This window comes from Bombina bombina, chromosome 6, assembly GCF_027579735.1.
Source record: "Bombina bombina isolate aBomBom1 chromosome 6, aBomBom1.pri, whole genome shotgun sequence".
Classification (NCBI taxonomy): domain Eukaryota; kingdom Metazoa; phylum Chordata; class Amphibia; order Anura; family Bombinatoridae; genus Bombina; species Bombina bombina.
Window position 1 is genome coordinate 1,149,436,660 of NC_069504.1, and position 25,961 is coordinate 1,149,462,620.

Below are 25,961 nucleotides of genomic sequence, written 5' to 3' on the forward strand. Positions count from 1 at the left end.
CTTTCCCTTCTCACACGAGTCTCATTCCTAGGGACTCTGATAGACTTGGTGGACATGAAAATATTTCTGACGGAGGTCAGGAAATCAAAGATTTTAGCCACCTGCCGAGCTCTTCATTCCATTCCTCGGCCGTCAGTGGCTTAGTGTATGGAGGTAATCGGACTAATGGTAGCGGCAATGGACATAGTTCCGTTTGCTCACTTACATCTCAGACCACTGCAACTATGCATGTTCAGACAGTGGAATGGGGATTAAATCTGGATCAGGAGACCAGAGATTCTCTTCTTTGGTGGTTGTCACAGGATCACCTGTGCCAGGGAATGTGTTTCCGCAGGCCAGCATGGGTTATAGTGACGACGGACGCCAGCCTACTGGGCTGGGGTGCAGTCTGGAATTCCCTGAAAGCTCAGGGTTTATGGACTTAGGAGGAGGCCCTCCTAACGTTAAATATTCTGGAATTGAGAGCGACATTCAATGCTCTTCAGGCGTGGCCACAGCTGGCTTTGGCCAGATTCATCAGATTTCAGTCTGAGAACATCACGACTGTGGCTTATATCAATCATCAGGGGGGAACAAGGAGTTCCTTAGCGATGATAGAAGTTTCCAGAATAATCCGATGGGCAGAGACTCACTCTTGCCATCTATCAGCAATCTATATCCCAGGGGTAGAGAACTGGGAGGCAGATTTTCTAAGTCATCAGACTTTTCATCCGGGGGAGTGGGAACTCCACCCGGAGGTGTTTGCTCAACTGGTTCAGCTATGGGGCACACCAGAATTGGATCTGATGGCGTCTCGTCAGAATGCCAAACTTCCTCGTTACGGGTCCAGGTCAAGGGATCCTCAGGCAGTACTGATAGATGCTCTAGCAGTACCCTGGTCGTTCAACCTGGCTTATGTGTTTCCACCATTCCCTCCCCTTCCGCGTCTGATTGCCAGAATCAAGCAGGAGAGAGCTTTGGTGATTTTGATAGCACCTGCATGACCACGCAGGACTTGGTATGCAGACCTGGTGGACATGTCATCTCTGCCACCATGGTCTCTGCCACTGAGGCAGGACCTTTTGATTCAAGGTCCGTTCAAGCATCCAAATCTAATTTCTCTGCAACTGACTGCTTGGAGATTGAACGCTTGATTTTATCAAAGCGGTGTTTCTCTGAGTCGGTCATAGATACCTTGATTCAGGCTCGAAAGCCTGTCACCAGGAATATCTATCATAAGATATGGCGTAAATATCTTTTTTAGTGCGAATCCAAAGGTTACTCATGGAGTTAAGATCAGGATTCCTAGTATTTTGTCCTTTCTCCAAGAGGGATTGGAGAAAGGATTGTCACCTAGTTCCTTACAAGGGCAGATATCTGCTTTGTCTATTCTATTGCACAAGCATCTGGCAGATGTCCAAGACGTTCGGGCTTTCTGTCAGGCTTTAGTTTGATTCAAGCCTGTGTTTAAAGCTGTTGCTCCGCCATGGAGTCTAAATTTAGTTCTTAAAGTTCTTCAGGGGGTTCCGTTTGAACCCATGCATTCCATAGATATTAAGCTTCTATCTTGGAAAGTTCTGTTTCTAGTTGCTATCTCTTCAGCTCGAATAAACCTCCTGTGGTTACTCCAGAGGTTTTTCCAGTTCCTGATGCTATTTCTGATATGATTTCCTAAGGAATGGAATAAGCCTGGTACTTCTTTTATTCCTTCTTCGTATCCTTTGCCAGCAGTTAGATTGGAGTTTTGGGAAAAGATCCCCAAAGTTGATGGGGCTATTTCTACTCTTGCTAAACGTACTACTATTCCTATGGAAGATAGTACGTCTTTTAAAGACCCTTTATATAGGAAACTTGAATCTTATCTAAGGAAAGCTTATTAATATTCTGGCTATTTTTTTAGGCCTGCCATTTCTATGGCTGATGTTGCAGCTGCATCAACTTTTTGGTTGGAAAGTTTAGCGCAACAGGAAATGGATCCTGATTTCTCTAGCATTGTTCGCTATTTATCACACAATATAGTGAGAATCGACATCTGATAGAGAGAATTATCGAAAAGAATTGGTCCCTGTTGAAAAATGATGAAGTTATAGGGGAGACATTAGCAGATAAACCTAGATTTATATATAGAAAATCAAACAATCTGAGGAACATGCTATCACCCAGCGTACCACGACCACAAACCACAAAAACACATGATGTATTTGGAAAAAATGTGAAAGGATTTTACCCATGTATAAGCTGTAAAGCATGTAAGAGGGGCCTAAAGATCAAGAACTACTCATCTAACAACTCAGGGACAGAATATAAAATAAAAGATCTTATAAGATGTAACAGCAAAGGCGTAATATACATAATCCGATGCAGTTGTGGACTAGAATACGTGGGCCAAACCTCAAGATTATTGAGAGATAGAATACGCGAACACATCTTACAAGTTGAACATAGCAGCACAGAGACTGCTCTATATAAGCATTTCACCATCCACCATAAAAGCAATCTGAAGGATCTCAAGTATTTCGGGATCCAATTGGTGAAACCAAATTTGAGAGGTGGAGATTATGAGAAAAAACTCCTGATATCTGAATCCAGATGGATTTTCGAACTCGACTGCCTCTATCCTAAGGGCCTTAACAACAGAGAGGATCTAACACATTTAATACATCTTAAAAAATAGACCCCTTCAGGTCCACTGCAGTCTCCTACCTCATATTCATACAGAGGTCATATTCGAATAGCCATTACCAATCACAATAGATAACACACTGTCTGATACATCGATATGAATTCTCAATGAATTATATAACCCTCTCCAATTTCTATTTTTTATTATTTTATTTTTTATAATAATTTTTTTATAATAATTTTTAATGTATATATATTAAAAGATGGTTATACTAGGTTAATAAATTCTCCCCTACCAGGATTGATGTATAGATATAGACCTCTTAGTCTTTGATCAGTCTTTAGTGGTTCTCACCCTTAGTATATTCCCATTTGGGACACATTACACAGATACTATACCCTATATTAACTAATAGAAACTGACCCCACTTGATCTGTCTGACGATCTGGATTTGCATTACCTCTTTAATATTTATCTGAATTTTAAAATAGGGACATAGCTACTATATCTATTACTTACCATATAGATATGGAGCTAACTAACACACAGAAAGTCCTTAGGATAAAAGTTTTGTGATACAGCCAATATGAGAAACAGTTATTTTATTACAATTTTATTCTCGGCACATTTTTATTACAATTTTATAACCATTGGAATAGGTCCTGCTTAACCCCTTAACGACGGAGGACGTGCAGGGTACGTCCTCAGAAAAAAGGCAGTTAACGCCTGAGAACGTACCCTGCACGTCCTCAGTGTGGAAAGCAGCTGGAAGCGATCCTGCTCGCTTCCAGATGCTTTCCGGTTATTGCAGTGATGCCTCGATATGGAGGCATCCTGCAATAACCTTTTTAAGCCATCCGGTGCAGAGAGAGCCACTCTGTGGCCCTCTCTGCACCGGAGATCGGTGGCTTACTTTGTTGGTGGGTGGGAGCCGGACCGGGAGGCGGGTGGCGGCCATCGATGGCCCTGGTTATGTGAAGGGGGGCGGGATCGCGGGCGGGGGTGGCTGGGGGCGCGCACGGGGAGGGAGCGGGTGGGAACCGCTACACTACAGAAAATTTTGAAAAGAAAAAATGTTAAAAACATTTAAAATATATATATAAAAAAAAACGATCAGCAAGGTGGTGGGGGTTTGTCTCTGTGGGGGGGGAAGCTACAGTACAGAAAAAACAAAAAAAACAAAAAAGCACTTTTTATTGCAAACTGGGTACTGGCAGACAGCTGCCTGTACCCAAGATGGCCCCAATAAGGCAGAGGGGAGGGTTAGAGAGCGGTTTTGGGGGGGATCAGGGAGGTTGGGGGCTAAGGGGGGGGTCCTACACAGTAGCATATGTAAATATGCTAAAAAAAAAATTTTAAAAAACCCTTTTATTTTAGTACTGGCAGACTTTCTGCCAGTACTTAAGATGGCGGGGACAATTGTGGGGTGGGGGAGGGAAGGGAGCTGTTTGGGAGGGATCAGGGGGTGGGATGTGTCAGATGGGAGGCTGATCTCTACACTAAAGCTAAAATTAACCCTGCAAGCTCCCTACAAACTCCCTAATTAACCCCTTCACTGCTAGCCATAATACACGTGTGAGGCGCAGCAGGATTTAGCGGCCTTCTAATTACCAGAAAGCAACGCCAAAGTCATATATGTCTGCTATTTCTGAACAAAGGGGATCCCAGACAAGCATTTACAACAATTTGTGCCATAATTGCACAAGCTGTTTGTAAATGATTTCAGTGAGAAACCTAAAATTGTGAAAAATTTTACTTTTTTTTTAATTTGATCGCATTTGGCGGTGAAATGGTGGCATGAAATATACCAAAATGTGCCTAGATCAATACTTGGGGTTGTCTACAAGACTACAATAAAGCTAAAATTAACCCTACAAGCTCCCTAAAAGCTCCCTAATTAACCCCTTAACTGCTGGGCATAATACACTTGTGGTGCGCAGTGGCATTTAGCGGCCTTCTAATTACCAAAAAGCAACGCCAAAGCCATATATGTCTGCTATTTCTGAACAAAGGGGATCCCAGAGAAGAATTTACAACCACTTATGCCATAATTGCACAAGTTGTTTGTAAATAATTTCAGTGAGAAACCGAAAGTTTGTGAAAACATTTGTGAAAAAGTGAACGATTTTTTGTATTTGATCGCATTTGGCGGTGAAATGGTGGTATGAAATATACCAAAATTGGCCTAGATCAATACTTTGGGATGTCTACTAAAAAAAATATATACATGTCAATGGATATTCAGAGATTCCTGAAAGATATTAGTGTTCTAATGTAACTAGCGCTAATTTTGGAAAAAAATGGTTTGGAAATTGCAAAGTGCTACTTGTATTTATGGCCCTATAACTTGCAAAAAAAGCAAAGAACATGTAAACATTGGGTATTTCTAAACTCAGGACAAAATTTAGAAACTATTTAGCATGGTTTTTTTTTGGTGGTTTTAGATATGTAACAGATTTTGGGGGTCAAAGTTAGAAAAAGTGTGTTTTTTTCCATTTTTCCTCATATTTTATCATTTTTTTTATAGTAAATTATATGATATGATGAAAATAATGGTATCTTTAGAAAGTCCATTTAATGGCGAGAAAAACGGTATATAATATGTGTGGGAACAGTAAATGAGTAAGAGGAAAATTACAGCTAAACACAAACACCGCAAAAATGTGAAAATAGCCTTGGTCCCAAACGGACAGAAAATGGAAAAGTGCTGTGGTCATTAAGGGGTTAAACAAAGAGCACATTTACATCAGTAACCTTATATAATAACATAGGCTTACTAGAAATAGTAGACCGAAAGCTAAGGCACATTCCCTTCATTTTAACATTTCAACTATAAATTGGTAAAATTATTATCTTCTATTCTCTGATGTTGGTAAACATTACTAAGACTGTTGAGGTCCCATTAACAATGTGCCCCAACAATCCTTTCCATATCATTGGTGACGATAAATACATGACCGCATCCGGTTTTTACCTATTCTAGACAACTTCCGGTTTGACGGTAAACCCACATTTCCGGTTTTTAGACACATCCGGTTTAGCGCAAAATTGCGCTTCCGGGTTTAATGTATTAATTTTGACAGCGGAACCAAAGAGAAGCTCAATAACCAATTATGAATATCTATGGAAGAAGGAAGTATGTACTTATAAGGGACACATTGTTTAATTTAACATTACACACATTTATATACAATTGACGATAAACCATCACTTCCGGCTGTCAGAAACATCCGGTTTAGCGCAAAATTGCGCTTCCGGTTTTAATATATTAATTTTTATAGCGAAACTAATGAGAAGCATATTAACTAATGAACAATATTTATGTAAGAAGGAAGTATGCACTTATCAAGGGACACAATTTTAATTTTTAATTTCAATATAACACACATTTATATAACAGAAGAATAATGCCCCTCTCTTTCACCTTATACATCCGGCCATAATATCAACATCCGGGTCATAAAATTGGCGCAATTTCACACACATTTGGCGCCAATTAGGTAAGCTAAGTTAGTATAAAAGATGCATCATTATAACCATATATCAGTCTTGAAAAAGGCCCTATTGGTGGGCCGAAACGCGTTGGCATATATGGTGAGTCACATTTTAATTAATTAGAGTTTACACTAAACGGTACTGCTCTGTTGTATTATTTTTTCTTCACAGGTTTTGGATTGTTTTGCTGTTTTTATTGATAATCGGCAGAACTTCACTCAGAAGATTTTTTTCACATTTATTACTATATACATTTTTTTTTTCTCTTCAATTTTTCTTTTTTCCTTATTTCTTTTATCACCTTTTTGCACATTTATCACCAAGTTGGCTTGAGTTATATTAAGGATTTTTGAAGAATTATTTTTGAAAAATTATTTTTGAAAAATTATTTTTGAAGAATTGTTCTTACACGTCTTTTTTTCTCTCACTTGGAACTATTTTTCACTTGGAACTATTTTTCACTTGAACTTTTTTCATTACACGATTGGATTATTTGGAACATTTGTACCACTATCAGACATTTTCACTATTTGACTATTTTATCATATTATTGTTGTTTTTTTACATCATCATTAATTTTATACCTATCAACTAGTGATGCACCGAAATGGAAATTCTGGACCGAAACCGAATCCGAAAATCCGGGATGCACTTGGCCGAAAACCGAAACTGATACCGAAAATGTATTTTTTCAAATTATTTTTTTTTTTTTTTTTTTTTTGTATAATTAGAGCCAATAAAAAAAGCCCACACTTTTATTGAAAGTAACACACTAAAATTGGACAAAAATATCTTAAAACAATAATATGCTACACAATAAACAGGCAAAAAATGCCATTTTCAAACAAAATGTTTCTGTGACCAAAACTTGGGTGCATCCCTACTTAAAACAATTATAAATATCAATATACTGTATTATTCTTCATTTAGTTCTATGTAACATAATCATATTTAACAGGGTTTTTTTTTACCAATTATCCAAATAAAGTATAATCCTAGAAAACTCATTATATGCAGAACAGTAAGTGAAGTAATAAACTTAAACAGCAGCTCTAGGCTAGCATCAAATTTGAAATATGCTACACAATAATTTTACCGAAACTAACAGGCAAGAAAACCGAAAACCGAAATAGCCAAAAATGCAATTTTCGGCCGAAACTTTCTGCGGCCGAAATTTCGGTGCATCCCTACTATCAACCAGACCCCAAGCGGTTGATTTTCAGGTCCACATTGTTTTTATCCATTTGTATCTGTTACGATATATCAGTATTGTTTTTAGATTGTTTTAATATTGTATCATGGATCCATGTCTAAACTGTTATTATACACTGTTTTTATAAATTGTTTTTAGGAGTCTAATATATTATATATATTGTCCTGTACCTATTAAATATTTTATATATATTGTCCTGCACCAATTGTATCTTATCATACATATCTTAACTTCCTCTCTTATCATTCTGACCTAGCCTTTAGTATAAAGGGTGCCCCTTACATATTTCTATTGTTCGCTTGCTTCACCATGCTATTCGTTTTATCTGTGATGCCATTTTTGATATCATCAAAATTGATGTTAAATCTATGTCTTTAGTTATTTTAGCTAGAAGAGCTTTGTGGCTCAAATATTGGAATGCTGACATGGTATCTAAGTCTAGATTACTATCTCTTTCTTTCCAAGGTAATAAGTTATTTGGTTCTCAGTTGGATTCAATTATTTCAACTGTCACTGGGGGAAGGGAGTTTTTTTGCCTTCAGGATAAAAGACCTAAGGGTAAATCTAAAGCTTCTAACCTTTTTCGTTCCTTTCAACAAAATAAGGAACAGAAGCCTAATCCTTCCCCCAAAGAATCTGGTTCCAATTGGAAACCTTCTTCAAGTTGGAGTAAATCCAAACCGTTTTAGAAACCAAAGCCAGCACCCAAGTCTGCATGAAGGTGCGGCCCTCGTTTCAGCTCAGCTGGTAGGGGGCAGATTAAGATTCTTCCAAAACATTTGGGCAGATTCTGTCCAAAATCAATGGATTCAGAGTATTGTCTCTCAAGGGTACCGAATAGGATTCAGAGTAAGACCTCCTGTGAGAAGATTTTTTCTCTCACGCATCCCAGCAAATCCAGTAAAGGTTCAGGCTTTTCTGAAGTGTGTTTCAGACCTGGAGCTTTCAGGGGTAATCATACCAGTTCTGTTTTAGGAACAGGGTGTGGGGTTTTATTTGAATCTATTCATTGTCCCAAAGAAAGAAAATTAATTCAGGCCAGTTCTGGATCTGAAAATTTTGAATCGTTATGTAAGAGTGCCAACTTTCAAAATGGTGACTATAAGGGCTATTCTGCCTTTTGTTCAGCAAGGGCATTATATGTCCACAATAGACTTACAGGATGCATATCTTCATATTCCGATTCATCCAGACCACTGTCAGTTTCTGAGATTCTCTTTTCTAGACCAGCATTGCCAATTTGTCGCTCTTCCATTTGGCCTAGCGACAGCTCCAATAATCTTTTCAAAGGTTCTCGGTGCCCTACTCTCTGTAATCAGAGAACGAGGTATTGCGGTGTTTCCTTATTTGGACGATATCTTGGTACTAGCTCAGTCTTTACATTCTGCAGAATCTCACACAAATCAACTAGTGTTGTTTTTTCAAAGACATGGTTGGAGCATCAATTTACCAAAAAGTTCTTTGATTCCACAGACAAGGGTCACCTTTTTAGGTTTCCAGATAGATTCAGTGTCCATGACTCTGTCTCTAACAGACAAGAGAAGATTAAAATTGGTTTCAGCTTGTCAGAACCTTTAGTCTCAATCATTCCCTTCAGTAGCTATGTGCATGGAAGTTTTAGGTCTCATGACTGCAGCATCGGACGCAATCCTCTTTGCTCATTTTCACATGAGACCTCTCCAGCTTTGTATGCTGAACCAGTGGTGCAGGGATTATACAAAGATATCACAATTAATATCCTTAAATCCCAAAGTTCGACTATCTCTGACTTGGTGGTTAGATCACAATCGTATAGTTCTAGAGGCCTCTTTTGTTTGTCCAACCTGGACTGTAATCACAACAGATGCAAGTCTTTCAGGTTGGGGAGCTGTCTAGGGATCTCTGACAGCACAAGGGGTTTGGAAATCTCAAGAGGCGAGATTACCAATCAATATTTTGGAACTCCGTGCGATTTTCAGGGCTCTTCAGGTTTGGCCTCTGTTGAATAGAGAACCGTTCATTTGTTTTCAGACAGACAATATCACAACTGTGGCATATGTAAATCATCAGGGTGGGACTCACAGTCCCCAAGTTATGAAAGAAGTATCTCGGATACTTGCTTGAGCAGAATCCAGCTCCTGTCTAATTTCTGCGGTTCATATCCCAGGTATAGACAATTGGGAAGCGGATTATCTCAGCCGTGAGACTTTACATCCGGGGGAGTGGTCCCTCCATCCGGATGTGTTTTCTCAGATTGTTCAGATGTGGGGTCTTCCAGAAAAAAGATCTGATGGCTTCTCATCTAAACAAGAAACTTCCCAGGTATCTGTCCAGGTCCAGGGATCCTCAGGCAGAACCAGTGGATGCGTTGACAGTTCCTTGCTGCTTATATTTTTCCGCCTCTAGTTCTTCTTCCAAGAGTGATCTCCAAAATCATCATGGAACAATCGTTTGTGTTGCTGGTAGCTCCAGCATGGCCTCACAGGTTTTGGTATGCGGATCGTGTTCGAATGTCCAGTTGCCAACCTTGGCCACTTCCATTAATGCTAGACCTTCTGTCTCAAGGTCTGTTTTTCCATCAGGATCTCAAATCATTAAATTTGAAGGTATGGAAATTGAACGCCTAGTGCTTAGTCATAGAGGTTTCTCTGACCCAGTGATTAATACTATGTTACAGGCTCCTAAATATGTTTCTAGGAAGCTTTATTATCGAGTTTGGAAGACTTATATTTCATGGTGTTCTTCTCATAAATTCACTTGGCATTCTTTTAGAATTCCTATAATTTTACAGTTTCTTCAGGATGGTTTGGATAAGGGTTTGTCTGCAAGTTCCTTGAAGGGACAAATCTCTGCTCTTTCTGTTTTATTTCACAGAAAGATTGCTAAGCTTCCTGATATTCACTGTTTTGTACAGGCTTTGGTCCGTATCAAGCCTGTCATTAAATCAATCTCTCGTCCTTGGAGTCTTAATTTGGTTTTGAAGGCTTTACAGGCTCCTCCATTTGAGCCTATGCATTCTTTGGACATTAAACTACTTTCTTGGAAAGTGTTGTTCCTTTTGGCAATCTCTTCTGCTAGAAGAGTTTCTGAATTATCTGCTCTTTCTTGTGAGTCTCCTTTTCTGATTTTTCATCAGGATAAGGCGGTTTTGCGGGCTTCATTTAAATTCTTACCTAAGGTTGTGAATTCTAACAACATTAATAGAGAAATTGTTGTCCCTTCTTTGTGTCCTAATACTAATAATTCTTTGGAGAGATCCTTACATTCTTTGGATGTGGTAAGAGCTTTGAAATATTATGTTGAAGCTACTAAAAATTTCAGGAAGACTTCTAGTCGATCCTTTCTAGTCTATTTGTTATCTTTTCTGGTTCTAGGAAAGGTCAGAAGGCTTCTGCCTTTTCCTTAGCATCTTGGTTAAAGCTTTTGATTCCTCAAGCTTATTTGGAGTCGGGTCAAGCCTTGCCTCAGAGAGTTACAGCTCATTCTACTAGATTAGTCTCCACTTTGTGGGCTTTTAAGAATGAAGCTTCAGTTGATCAGATTTGCAAAGCCGCAACTTCTTTGCATATATTTACTAAATTCTACCGTTTTGATGTATTTTCTTCTTCGGAAGCAGTTTTTGGTAGAAAAGTTCTTCAGACAGCTGTTTCAGTTTGATTCTTCTGCTGATGTCTTAAGTTTTTTTCTGACATTTATGAGAAAAAACTTATTTTTTTTGGTTGTGGATTTAATTTTTTTCAGCGGAAATGGCTGTTTTATTTTATCCCTCCCTCTCTAGTGACTCTTGCGTGGAGTTCCACATTTTGGGTATTGCTATCCCATACGTCACTAGCTCATGGACTCTTGCCAATTACATGAAAGAAAACATAATTTATGTTAGAACTTACCTGATGAATTCATTTCTTTCATATTGGCAAGAGTCCATGAGGCCCATCCTTTTTATGGTGGTTATGATTTTTTTGTATTAAGCACAATTATTTCCAAATTCCTTTGCTAATGCTTTTTACTCCTTTCTTTAAACTTTCATTAAACTGAATTGTGGGTGTGGTGAGGGGTGTATTTATAGGCATTTTGAGGTTTGGGAAACTTTGCCCCTCCTGGTAGGATTGTATATCACATACGTCACTAGCTCATGGACTCTTGCCAATATAAAAAAAAAAGAATTTATCAGGTAAGTTCTTACATACATTTTTTTTTCTTCCTTTCTTATCTTTTTCTTTTGGCTATTTTTGGGGAGCAAACAAATTCCTGTTTACTACGTTTCTCCATTTTTATCTGTTTTGCAGCGTTTGTTTCCCCTTTTGCGAGTTACATTACTCTTTAGTTCTCTGCGCTTAATGCTTTCAGATGTAGACGTGTCCTTATTGCTCAGCATTTTGATGAGGTTTGGGACTCCGCCAGATGCAATTTAATGTGTGATAACTGCTACAGTGAGAAATGTAAGTAATCACGACTATCAAAACATACACTATTTGCTTAATGGAAAACTGCATGTGACACGTTATTTTGTCATTTATCTACATGGAAGCTCACAGGCTAAACAATATAGCAAATGGCTACTGACCCCATCCAAAAAAACATTTCATGAACCTTAGGCCATTTAAATAAAACATGTTGTTGCCTATTCGGTGATATTGCTGGGGGTGTCATGGTCTTTATCTGAGCTCAGTATGATTAGCTTTGTAGCATAAACGTTCAGAAATGTATATTGTGCAATCAATAAATTTATAGAATCTAGAAGAGATATATTTAAGTTGAGGCTGCTGGTATTTTTATGCAGCCGTATTGCCTCCTCCTAAATGGCAATGCATTTTGCTTTTTTGTTATCACATTCCTATTGAGTCACTCATGAGCAATATACCCACACATGGATCTATTAACTCAGCTGTGTTCTCACTTCTGTTACAAGCCTGCTCCATCCCTTCCTTACAGTGCACGAAAAAGTGGACATTACAAAGTATAGCAGAGACCTAGTGAAAATACTCGAACAAGCTCACCAGCTGGATGAGAAACTAACACCACTGAAACTAATTGATGCCTGGATGGGAAAAGGGGCTTCCAAACTGCGCGTGGCCAACGTGTCACCACCTAAACTTCCTCGTGATGAAATCGAGCGGATTATTACCCATCTCCTTTTACAGCGATATATCAAGTAAGGACAGTCTGTGATACCAGTATTGCCTGCACTGCTGCTGCAGTAAAAAATATATTTGTGCAGCTGTTTGTGGGTTTTATAGGATGATTTTTTGTTCATATGTTCCCAGCACTGCAGCCATTCATCTGCTTTATGGGTATACAACGCAAGTCAAATCTTTGTTAGTTAGTACCTTCCTGAAATGCTTTGCCTTAGTCTTGTAAAGTGAGACAAAAAATAAATATATACATTAGGTAGGATGGCCTTGAATTGCAGATAAATGTGTCAAGTCCTTGTACTTAAAAGTGATAGTAAAGTATTTCTGAAACGCTTGCCCATATCTAAGGGTTAATATAAATAGAACTTCGTTCATTAATTTTGGAGCGTACCTTTTCTTTCTTATGACACGGTGAGTCCACGGGATCATCAATTACTGTTGGGAATATCACTCCTGGCCAGCAGGAGGAGGCAAAGAGCACAACAGCAAAGCTGTTAACTATCAATTCCCTTCCCACAATCCCCAGTCATTCTCTTTGCCTCTAGTGCAAGGACAAGGGGAAGTAATTTGGTGTCCGATTGAAATTCTTCTATCAAGATTTTTTTGTTTTGAAGCCAGAGCAGGCTTGCTCTGAACTTCCATCATAAGCTGGGCTAAACTGCATTCCATGTTAGTCTCTTCAGTAGGGCTGTGGTAGCTTTTAAGCAGTCAGGAACTTGTGGGGTGGACCTCACTGCGTTTTCCTGACAAGTTGCTGCCCTCAATCAGAATGCCAGAGTAGTCTTACTCTGTTCCTTCTTCTACCCTAGGTCTCTGTGAGGAGTGGCTTCCTCTCATACCAGGCAAGATGTCCTCCTGTCGGACAAAAATCCTGGCACTTTATACTTTATTCTGCATTAATTTGGGGCTTGGTTATCCGGGGTTCAGGAGACAGGGTACAGGGTACTGCTTGGTGGCCAGAACATTATGTCCTTATAAATGAGGATTTATAATTTTTTATTATAAATGTCTAGTTTTATTTATTGGTGGCTCAGTGTTACATCTACTATGAAATAATTTTGGCTAAACGTAAACTGGAGGGGATTTGTTTTATTTTGAACTGTCATTCCCTTTTTCTATTGCGATCCGTTTATTGGCTCCAACTATTATGTCATGAGGGGCGGAGCTTCTCCTCGAGTCGCTTGGCGTGCTTTATCTTCACACTCTATTCACCTATATAGCATCTCAGGGATCCTTGTACATACAGCAGCTAACAGCGTGTGCTTCTTGCAAAGGAGATTATCATCCTACGCCAGTCCGGATCAGGTAGGCACCTCAGTTTACAAACGCTGAAGTGTAGAGGGGCCTGATAGTTTAAGGCCATAGTGGGCAGTTTTTTTTGCGAGATACACTACTAGTAAGGATAACAGAGTGTCTTAAGTAGAGAGATGTTTCTGATCAATTCCGGTTTATGAAACCGTCGTACTGTTGCTTTGAGAACATTACAAATTTAAAGAGACAGTACAACTTTAAAGTAAAGAATGCCCATGTTGAACCTCCCTTGCCCTTTTTTAGTTCTTGCATTGAAAGAACTCTAATGTTTAAAGAAAGACTATTTGTTTCTGAGCCACCATTCTCTCAGGTGGATACTGTTCAGGCAATGCCACAGTCTTCTCCTTATGTGCCCCAAGTCACATTGCCACCTCAGGCAGTGCCCTGCGGTTCTTCTCAAACTCTTGATGGAGTGTTTTTGAAGGCAGACATTGCTACCCAGGTGTCCTCAGCGGTATCTGAGGCACTAGCTGCCATTCCCTTACTGCAGGGGAAGCGTAAGAGGAAAAGTAGAGAATCAGAAGGTAGGGTGACTGATCTGGTTCAGGCTAACCAGAGATCGGAAGAAGAAGATACTTCGGTAGCCTCTGAGGGTGAAGTCTCAGATTCGGACAGTGTAATTACCTCTTCTGATACTGAAGTGGTTTCCTTCAGATTCAAGCTTGACCACCTCCGTGTCTTACTTAAGGAGGTTTTAGCTATATTGGACAACTCTGATACACTTATCGTAGTCAACCCTAAAAAAACCTAGTAAGTTAAATAGGTACTTTGATGTTCCCTCTCCTGGGGTGGTGTTTCCAGTGCCAGACCATGCTACGGAGATTATTACCAGGGAATAGGAGAGACCAGGAATTCCCTTTTCTCTCTCCCTCCCTGTTTTTAGGAAAAAATTTCCCAGTGGCCGACTCTATCAAGGAGTCGTGGCAGACGATTCCAAAGGTTGAAGGGGCGATTTCCACTTTGGCCAAAAGAACTACTATTCCTATTGAGGATAGTTGTTATTTCAAGGATCCTATGGATAAAAAACTGGAGGCCTTTCTAAAAAAGATGTATGTGCATCAGAGGTTACAATGGCAACCGGTGCTGTGCATTGCTACAGTAACCAGTGCGGCTGCATATTGGTTTGACGCCTTGTCTGAATCCCTGCAAGCCGAAACTACTTTGGAGGAGATTCAGTATAGGATAAAGGCTCTAAAGTTGGCTAATTCCGTTATCACTGAGGCTTCGTTGCAGGTCATCAAGTTGGGGGCCAAAATATCTTGCATTGCTATCTTGGCGTGTAGAGTGCTATGGCTTAAATCTTGGTCTGCTGATGTCTCTTCTAAACCCTAAGCTTTTGGCAATTCCTTACAAGGGAAAGACCTTGTGCGGGCCGGCATTGGCAGAAATGATTTCCGATATCACGGGTGGTAAAGGATCTTTTCTGCCTCAAGACAAGAAGAACAAAATGAAGGGATGTCAGACTAATTTTCGTTCCTTTCGTAACTTCAGAGGTAAGTCTTCCCCTGCTTCTACCAAACAGGAACAATCCAAGCCCTCTTGTAAGCCTGGTCGGTCCTGGAACAAAGGGAAGCAATCCAAGAAAACTGCAGCTGAATCCAAGTCAGCATGAACGGGTTGCCCCCAATCCACAACCGGATCAAGTGGGGGGCAGACGCTCTCAGTTCGCACAAGTTTGGGAGCGAGATGTCCCAGACCTGTGGGCAGTGGACATTGTTTCTCAGGGGTACAAGTTGGAGTTCAAGACTTTTTCCTCCAGAGGCAAGTTCCACCTCTCAAGATTATCTGCAGACCAGATAAAAAGAGAGGTGTTCTTGAAATGTGTACGGGACTCTTAGGAGTGGTAGTTCCAGTTCCAAGCCAGGAGCAGGGTCTTGGGTTTTACTCCAACCTGTTTGTGGTTTCCAAAAAAGAGGGATCTTTTCGGCCCATTCTAGATCTAAAGCTACTAAACAAATTTCTAAGCGTGCCGTCCTTCAAGATGGAAACTATCCGTTCTATTCTTCCTCTGACTCAAGAGGGTCAATTCATGTGGACCATAAGCCTGAAGGATGTGTACCTATATGTTCCCATTCACAGGGATCATTTACAAATATCTGAGGTTTGCCTATATAAACAAACATTTTCAATTTGTAGCTCTTTCATTTGGCCTTGCCACAGCTCCAAGAATTTTCTCAAAGGTCCTGGGAGCTCTAATGGCAGTAATTCGGTCTCAGGGAATTGCAGTGGCGCCTTATCTGGACGATATTCTGGTTCAGGCACCATCCTTGCAACTAGCAGAAACACATACAAAGATTCTACTGGCGGTTCTTCGTTCTTCGATCAATTTGGAGAAAAGTTCTCTTGTTCCAACTACGAGAGTGACCTTAGGAACCATTATAGATTCTCCATCTATGAAAATATTTCTGACGGAGGTCAGAAGAGCCAAGATTTTATCCGCTTGCCTGTCTCTACAGTTGGCGGTATGTCCATCAGTAGCCCAATGCATGGAGGTGATCAGATTGATGGTGGCTTCCATGGACATAGTTCCGTTTGCTCAGTTCCATTTGAGACCTCTACAGCTATGCATGCTCGCACAGTGGAACCGGGGACTATACAGATCAAACAACAAGGGACTTCCTACCGTGGTGGCAGTAGCAAGAATATCTGTCACAGGGGACATGTTTCCAGAGACCCTCTTGGGTAATTGTGACCATGGACGCCACCCTCATGGGTTGGGGAGCAGCCTGGGGCTCGTTGAAGGCGTAGGGACTTTGGTCCCGGAGGAATCTGCTCTCCCCATAAACATTCTGGAGTTGAGTGCGCTCTTCAATGCTTTGATGGCTTGGCCTCAGCTGGCCCTAGCCCAGTTTAGCAGATTCCAGACGGACAACATAACCTCAGTGGCCTACATCAATTACCAAGGGGGAACTCAGAGTTCCTTAGCCATGAAGGAGGTGGCACAGATCATCCAGTGGGTGGAGGCTCACAATTGCTGTCTATCTGCCATCCACATTCCAGGAGTGGACAATTGGGAAGCGGATTTCCTGAGCAGACAGACTTTCCATCCCAGGGAGTGGGCACTCCATCCGGAAGTGTTCTCCAGGTAAACAACCAAATGGGGGTTACCAGAATTGGATCTAATGGCATCTTGTCAGAACACCAAGCTCCCAAAGTACGGTTCGAGATCGAGAGGCCTACAAGCCTTTCTGATAGATGCTCTGGCAGTTCTTTGGAACTTCAGGTTGGCATATCCGTTTCCTCCGATTGCTCATCTTCCGTGAGTCATCGCTCGGATCAAGCAGGAGAGAGCATCGGTAATTCTAATTGCTCCTGCGTGGCCTCGCAGGATCTGATATGCAGATCTAGTAGATATGTCGTCCCTACCTCCATGGAGACTTCTCAGGAAGGACCTTCTGCTTCTGGGGCCCTTCCTTCATACGAATCTCGTTTCTCTGAAGCCAACTGCTTGGAGATTGAACGCTTGATTTTAGCCAAGCGTGGATTTTCTGAATCGGTAATTGAGACCATGGTTACTGTTACTGGAAGTATTTACCATAAGATATGGTGTAAATATCTTTATTGGTGTGTCTAAAGGATTTTCTTGGAGTAAGGTCAGAATCACAAGGATTTTATCTTTTCTCCAGGAAGGCCTTGAGAAGGGGTTATCTGTCAGTACCCTCAAGGGTCAGATTTCTGCTCTTTCCATTCTGCTACACAAGCGTCTGGTGGACATGCTGGATGTACAATCCTTTTGTCAGGCCTTGGTCAGAATCAGACCTGTGTTTAAATCAGTTGCTCGAACTTGGAATCTTAACCTTGTTCTTAAAGTTTTACAACAGGCTCCGTTTGAGCCTATGCATTTCATAGATATTAAGTAATTATCTTGTTTCTTACTGCTATCTCTGCTGCTTAGAGAGTTTCTGAACTCTCAGCTTTACAGTGTAATTCTCCTTATCTCATATTTAATTCAGATAAGGCAGTTCTCCGTACTAAGTTTGGTTTTCTTCCTAAGGTTGTTTCGGACAGGAATATTAATCAGGAAATTGTTGTTCCTTCTCTCTGTCCTAATCCTTCTTCTCATAAAGAACATTTGTTGCACAACTTAGATGTTGTGCGTGCTCTTAAGTTCTATTTGCAGGCTACAAAGGACTTTCGTCAGTCTTCTGCATTGTTTGTTTGCTTTTCTGGGAAGCATAAGGGTCAGAAAGCTACTGCCACTTCTCTTTCTCTCTGATTGAGAAGTATTATTCGTTTGGCATATGAGTCTGCTGGACAGCAGCCTCCAGAGAGAATTACAGCTCATTCCACCAGGGCAGTGTCTTCTTCTTGGGCCTTCAAGAATGAGGCCTCTGTAAAACAGATTTGTAAGGTGGCGACTTGGTCTTCTTTGCACACTTTTTCTCAATTCTATAAATTTGATACTTTTGCCTCGGCTGAGGCTTCTTTTGGGAGAAAGGTTCTGCAAGCAGTGGTGCCTTCTGTTTAGGTTACCTGTCTTGTCCCTCCCTTATCACCTGTGTCCCCTAGCTTGGGTATTGATTCCCAACAGTAATTGATGATCCTGTGGACTCACCGTGTCATAAGAAAGAAAACAAAATTTATGCTTACCTGATAAATTTATTTATTTCTTGACACGGTGAGTCCACAGCCCTTCCTTTTTTCTCAGTCAGTTTTGTTTAAATAAACCTCAGGCACCTCTGCACCTTGTGTTACTTCCTTTCTCTCCTTTTCCTTCGGTTGAATGACTGGGGGTTGTGGGAAGGGAAGTGATACTTAACAGCTCTGCTGTGGTGCTCTTTGCCTCCTCCTGCTGGCCAGGAGTGATATTCCCAACAGTAATTGATAATCTTGTGGACTCACCGTGTCAAGAAATAAATTTATCAGGTAAGCATAATTTTTTTTCTCTTTTTTACTAAAATATCCCCCTCCGGCTGCAAAGCTATTTTTTTTCTCAAGATTACATTTCCACCTCTTCTCTAATAGATGTGGTAGCCTTATGGAAGTACTAGCTGCAAGTGTGTATTAGCAGGAAGTGCTGGCAGCCAGTGCATATTAGCAGGAAGTACTAGCTGCCAGTGCGTATTAGCAGGAAGTACTAGCTGCCAGTGCGTATTAGCAGGAGGTACTAGCTGCCAGTGCGTATTAGCAGGAGGTACTAGCTGCCAGTGCGTATTAGCAGGAAGTACTAGCTGCCAGTGCGTATTAGCAGGAAGTACTAGCAGCCAGTGCGTATTAGCAGGAAGTACTAGCAGCCAGTGCGTATTAGCAGGAAGTACTAGCAGCCAGTGCGTATTAGCAGGAAGTACTAGCAGCCAGTGCATATTAGCAGGAAGTTCTGGGGCAGCCAGTGCATATTAGCAGGAAGTGCTGGCAGCCAGTGCGTATTAGCAGGAAGTACTAGCAGCCAGTGCGTATTAGCAGGAAGTACTAGCTGCCAGTGCATATTAGCAGGAAGTACTAGCTGCCAGTGCATATTAGCAGGAAGTACTAGCTGCCAGTGCATATTAGCAGGAAGTGCTAGCTGCCAGTGCATATTAGCAGGAAGTACTAGCTGCCAGTGCATATTAGCAGGAAGTGCTGGCAGCCAGTGCATATTAGCAGGAAGTTCTAGTTGCCAGTGCATATTAGCAGGAAGTGCTGGCAGCCAGAGCGTATAAGCAGGAAGTGCTGGCAGCCAGAGCGTATTATCAGGAAGTGCTGGCAGCCAGTGCGTATTAGCAGGAAGAACTAGCTGCCAGTGCATGTTAGCAGGAAGTACTAGCTGCCAGTGCATATTAGCAGGAAGTGCTGGCAGCCAGTGCATATTAGCAGGAAGTGCTAGCTGCCAGTGCATATTAGCAGGAAGTACTAGCTGCCAGTGCATATTAGCAGGAAGTGCTGGCAGCCAGTGCATATTAGCAGGAAGTTCTAGTTGCCAGTGCATATTAGCAGGAAGTGCTGGCAGCCAGAGCGTATTAGCAGGAAGTGCTGGCAGCCAGATCGTATTAGCAGGAAGTGCTGGCAGCCAGTGCATATTAGCAGGAAGTGCTGGGGCAGCCAGTGCGTATTGGCAGGAAGTGCTGGCAGCCAGTGCATATTAGCAGGAAGTGCTGGGGCAGCCAGTGCATATTAGCAGGAAGTGCTGGCAGCCAGTGCATATTAGCAGGAAGTGCTGGCAGCCAGTGCATATTAGCAGGAAGTGCTGGCAGCCAGTGCATATTAGCAGGAAGTGCTGGCAGCCAGTGCGTATTAGCAGGAAGTACCTATCACCCAGCAAGTACTAACGGGATCGGCAATGCTGAATTTGTTTCAGTTCACACTAAAAAGGGTTAGCATCTGACTAGACTTTATATATAAAGTGCCGGTTACAAATGGTGGTATTGGCTGGGTAACAGCTCACAAACTAAAGATAAAGCCTTAAAATAAGATATAAATTATCATCACATCTTTAGTGAGAAACTACATAGGAAATGAGTCACTATTAATTAACTGTATATACTACAACAATAGTTACACACACTGCTTTTTTTATAACAAATTACCGATGTCTCTTTACGCACACATGTTTCATAGGCTCTGATCCCATTTACACGCATGTAACATGTTCTTTGCCAGCTACATATAGGTTAGGCATTTGTATGAATTATTTATTAATATGTTCTTGCTATGTGCCGGTGTTATGTAGCATTTTTACCAGTATCTTCATACAAGGGGCAGCTGCTCATGAAGCCCCATCTGGAAATGTTTCCTGGAGTCTGTTGTTTATTCCACACACTCAGCTAGGCACAAAACCCTGAAGCTAATAACTCATCACCAAGTGCTGTCTAACGTCACAGTGAGATTTGCCAGGAAGTAAAAATAGCATTCTTTCATTATAAGGTGCTGAGATATTTCACAACTTTTTACAATGGAACCATGGCCATGTACATACACCATGTGGTCCTTTAAATATCATACTGATGTGTATACCGGTCTAAATGGTGTAAAGATCGCTACAGGTCCTGGGCTGTGATGAACATAGTGCGTGTGCAGGTAGCCAATATACTTCCTGTATTGTTGGGTGCCGCCTCCATAACCCCATGAGCCAAACATGTTTTTTTATATGCAGATGACTCCTGTGAGAGTGCTTTGTGTATGTCCAGGAATTTCTTGTGGTATTGAGGGTTTCTATATTAAACTCCAGATTTGATTTAATACATTTCTGTGCATAAATACCCTAAGAAATGTCACACAAGTATCAATAATATGTACAGAGGAATGTCTCTAAATCACTTTATGGATTGGGGCCTTCTGTTTAAATCTAGAGAGGATGCGTTTAACAGTCTCTGGTTCATTTGTATAGAATGTGGGGAAGGTTTGTGTGTGCATGTATTTAGGATACTATAGTGATATAGAAATAACACAGGAAAAGTGCCCTCTTAGTTTAGACGTAAATGTAGTATAACATAAACAATGTTTAACATTGTAAGGCAATAGAAGAGAAACTAATAAAGGTCACAATTTTATTTTTAATTAAGCCTGTATAAAAAGGAGTAACTATTAGTAAGTCAGTTTGAGTACAGTGCTCTTGCCGAAACGCGTAAGAAACACGTGATTTTACATGGGATGCTTTTAAGAAGTTGGAAATAAAGTATTTGTATTTATAGACGCTTGTTGAACCTCCATATTTTCTTATTTAGTTTCTTCTGTTTCCTTATTTCAGCCTGGGGGCATTTTACATAAAAATATTCAGTACATGATAGTCAGACAAAAAGATTTATTTTTTTATACTGGAATATAATTTAGATATTGTGTTCAGAATGGCATGTGCATAAATACAGTGTTCAGAGCTTTACCAGTTCTTTTTCACATAGAGCGCACACACCTGCTTGATATATGGTAATTATTGCACATGAGCAGCTGCTTGTACAGATTTTTACTGCCAGTTGCAAGTTACTGTTTCTGTTTTACAGGGAAGATTTCAGTTTTACAGCCTACGCCACAATATCTTACTTAAAGAAGGGGCCCAAAGTAGATCTGCTGAAAAATGAGAAGCATTCAGTCGTCATTCAAATGAGGAAACTTAAAAACAACATGGTGAGTAAGGACCATCCTACATATCTGTGGTGCACGGTTATCCAGTATCTCACGCGTTTGGTGGAGCATGTGTTGATGCCTGTGTGATGCGGCATGTTGGAGGAAGCACATCCTATGTCATGTTCATACACGTGCCGGGGGTCACATTCTGTGTTACTAACACTGGTGTGGTGACATACATCATGTGTCCTTGACACTAGTGGGTATGCTCAGTGTCATGTGTGTACACGTGCCGGGGGTCACATTCGGTGTTACTAACACTGGTGTGGTGACATACATCATGTGTCCTTGACACTAGTGGGTATACTCAGTGTCATGTGCGTACACGTGCCGGGGGTCACATTCGGTGTTACTAACACTGGTGTGGTGACATACATCATGTGTCCTTGACACTAGTGGGTATACTTAGTGTCATGTGCGTATACGTGCTGGGGGTCACATTCGGTGTTACTAACACAGGTGTGGTGACATACATCATGTGTCCTTGGCACAAGTGGGTACGCTCGGTGTCATGTGCGTACACGTGCCGGGGGTTACATTCTGTGTTACTGACACAGGTGTGGTGACATACATCATGTGTCCTTGGCACAAGTAGGTACGCTCGGTGTCATGTGCGTACACGTGCCGGGGGTCACATTCTGTGTTACTGACACAGGTGTGGTGACATACATCATGTGTCCTTGGCACAAGTGGGTACGCTCGGTGTCATGTGCGTACACGTGCCGGGGGTCACATTCTGTGTTACTGACACAGGTGTGGTGACATACATCATGTGTCCTTGGCACAAGTGGGTACGCTCGGTGTCATGTGCGTACACGTGCCGGGGGTTACATTCTGTGTTACTGACACTGGTGTGGTGACATACATCATGTGTCATTGACACAAGTGGGTATCCTCAGTGTCATGTGCGTACACGTGCCGGGAGTTACATTTTGTGTTACTGACAGTGGTGTGGTGACATACATCATGTGTCCTTGGTACAAGTGGGTACGCTCGGTGTCATGTGCGTACATGTGCCGGGGGTCACATTCGGTGTTACTAACACAGGTGTGGTGACATACATCATGTGTCCTTGACACTAGTGGGTATACTCAGTGTCATGTGCGTACACGTGCCGGGGGTGACATACATCATGTGTCCTTGACACAAGTGGGTACCCTCAATGTCATGTTCATACACGTGCCGGGGGTCACATTCTGTGTTACTAACACAAGTGTGGTGACGTATATCATGTGTCCTTGACACTAGTGGGTACGCTCGGTGTCATGTGCGTACACGTGCCGGGGGTCACGTTCTATGTTACTGACACAGGTGTGGTGACATACATCATGTGTCCTTGACACTAGTGGGTACGCTCGGTGTCATGTGCGTACACGTACCGGGGGTCACATTCTGTGTTAGTGAGTGGGTACGCTCTGTGTCATGGACATTTATTGGGCCCAGCTAATATAAGACTCTTCCAGGGTATTCCAGATCAGTCAAGAGTTTAACAGGTTAGAGAGAAATTAGATGGGATGCTGCATTGATGAGGCAGAGAGTAAGTCTAAAGTGCAGGGGAACCGTGAGGGTATGTGCTATTTGTCTGTTCTACTCACAGAAGTGCCATTATTAGGTGGTGACATACAGGGATGTGTTTGTTACTGTACAGACCAATATAAACACATACAGAATACACATATATATAGAACCTACACAGTGAAGGTGTAGGAATATTTACTGGTCTCCTTGTCCTGCTAAATGGATAAATGTTTAGTTCATACGAGAGATAAAATACCATTCATGGTTTTTCCGTTTGCTCCAGATGAATTCCCTGCTTAGTATGAGTGCTAACTAGATATTGTATTTGCAGCAACAGAATATGGCTACAGTACTGCTAGTTGTTCTATTGTGTTACAGGGTGTACAGACCAAAGCCAACGTCTGTGATCATCACCTGAGAGAGGTGTTTTTTTATCTTTATAATATTTAAACTTCTTCCAGGTGAAGATTCCTGAATCATCTCGAGCTAAAGCATCAGAAGAGAACGGACAAACCACAAGCCAATCTGCTGATAAAAAGTCTGTTGTAACAAAAGAACGTAAGAGAATGAAGTCTGAGAAAATGTCTACGGCAAAGAAGAGCAGAATCTCTGAAGATGATTCAATCATAATTGATTGAATGTTATTGAAGTTCCAACCTTTTTGTACAAATCCCTTTTAGCTGCAAAGTGACCCAGTTTGGTTGTAGTTGTGAGTGGGAAAGCCAGCTCCCAGCAGGACCCCAGAAGGGGAGGTCACTCAGGATAGTGATGATCTGCATTTCTTGCGCATCCTTTATTTACACGTTATGGTCTCATATAATTATAGAATTTAATTTGCAGATACTGTGCTTACAGATGGGGGGATAAGACCATGTTTTGGATCTGTAGTGAACAAATAATTTATTCTGTTAATTGTAGGCTCATGTCAAGTAGCGGAATTACGCAAAAAGTCACAGCTTGCAGAAGCGGGAACTGTTTATAAACAAGATGGGATTACTGTAACATTTTAGAATGTTCACAATATATATTTTTTTTAATTTTGCTTGTAAAAAACTTACAAAGATTGTATTAGTTTTACAGCTTGTATTTGTGCAATAAGATGCTTTGTCAGATTATGTTGTACATTGTTATAAAAAAACAAACTTTTTCCTAAAGAAATATAAAAACTTGTGGTAAAACGTAAGTGTTTGTACGTGAGCTACTGATTCACTCACTATTTATGGTATCGGCGGTCCCCTTCGTCTATGCATTTTATAAATTGCCTGCACAAATTGTCCAAAACCTGTGAGGCTTTTAAAGGTACATTCAATCCGAAAGGGTAATGCACACGGATGCATTTTAGCAAGGTACACGTAGTAGCACAAATGCTTCTAGTAAATGCTATAGCTGTTTAAAGAGGGTACTTAAATATGCACGTGCACCAGCATTTAAACAATGCACTTGCTCAAAGCCGAAGGTGCTTACATCATCTGACATAATACAAGCCCCACTAGCTCTCCGAGCAGCTGCACTATTTAAAATGCTGGTGCATTGAGAATTTCTAGCTATACTTCATATGCAAAGAAAAATGCTGATAACTTTTACTAGAAGTATTATTGTCAGTGAATGTTTTTTGTAAATATATTTCTATCCAAAGATGTGAATCATCTAAACATATTTCAGTTCTGACCGAATGTCCCTTTAAGTTAGACTGACCTAGACAGTAAAGAGTGAAAAGCTGGCTTCTTACATAGACGGTTTGGGGAAGAAAATAATGCTACAATCTCTAAATGTCCCTCGTTTTAAAGTAGCTGAAATCTAATAACACTTTCAATTTTAAATGCACAACTGATTGGGTTTTTGTTTTGTTTTTGTACTGAATTTTCCCATTTTTTAAATTTCCTGGTAAACTGTATCACATGACAGCCGTCGGCCAATCACACTCCATGATGTATATGAGCTGTGAACTTTTGTTTTTTAACAAAGGAAGCAAAAAGAACAAAGTAAATTTAATAGTCCAATATTAAAAGTCTAGACCAGCACTATGCATGTTAACCGGCCATTTTATTTCAAAGTTTAAAAAAAAGTAATGTGCAAACTTGTAATATTTCATATTTTTCATTTTCACTATCATCATCTGTTATGAAACAGTCATCTGATACCTTAATCATAGGATACCAGGAGTACATTTTGTTAACCGAAATAAATGATTATTTTTTATTGTACACTGAATCGGGAAGAATTTAATTGTTCCTTGTTGGCCCTTTAATAGCTCTATCAACCTTTTGTAGAGTTCTCCAGATAAGCAGCAGCTGACACTGGCACATACAGTTTTTGTATTTCTGCTGCATAGACAGACTGCTTTATTACCACATCAGTTGTGAATGGCTGAAGGGTGTGAACCTCAGAATAATGTTTATACTAGTACAAGAGGGGGTATTATATAGCTTGTGCCCAGCCTGAAACTGCATACACAAAGAAACTGCAGAGAGAGCCGTCCTGTTCATTTACATCCTCGTATCTGACCTGAAACGTCACATTCATTATCCCAGGGTAAGGGCCTAACCTTCTTTCTTATGACACTGTGAGTCCACGGATTCATCAATTACTGTTGGAAATATCACTCCTGGCCAGCAGGAGGAGGAAAAGAGCACCACATCAAAGCTGTTAAGTATCACCTCCCTTCCCTCAAACC

General features: G+C 40.9%; 1 protein-coding gene across 1 annotated transcript in view; it reads left to right on the forward strand.

The window, feature by feature from the left end:
- Nucleotides 1-25,491, forward strand: part of RECQL (RecQ like helicase) — a 104,662-nt gene extending 79,171 nt beyond the window's left edge. The window contains exons 12-15 of the mRNA XM_053719129.1: nucleotides 11,637-11,728; nucleotides 12,222-12,441; nucleotides 21,646-21,769; nucleotides 23,749-25,491. Of these exons, the coding sequence (XP_053575104.1) occupies nucleotides 11,637-11,728; nucleotides 12,222-12,441; nucleotides 21,646-21,769; nucleotides 23,749-23,925 (613 nt within the window). The 3' untranslated portion in view covers nucleotides 23,926-25,491. The remainder of the gene's footprint in view (nucleotides 1-11,636; nucleotides 11,729-12,221; nucleotides 12,442-21,645; nucleotides 21,770-23,748) is intronic.
- Nucleotides 25,492-25,961: the final 470 nt, after the last annotated feature.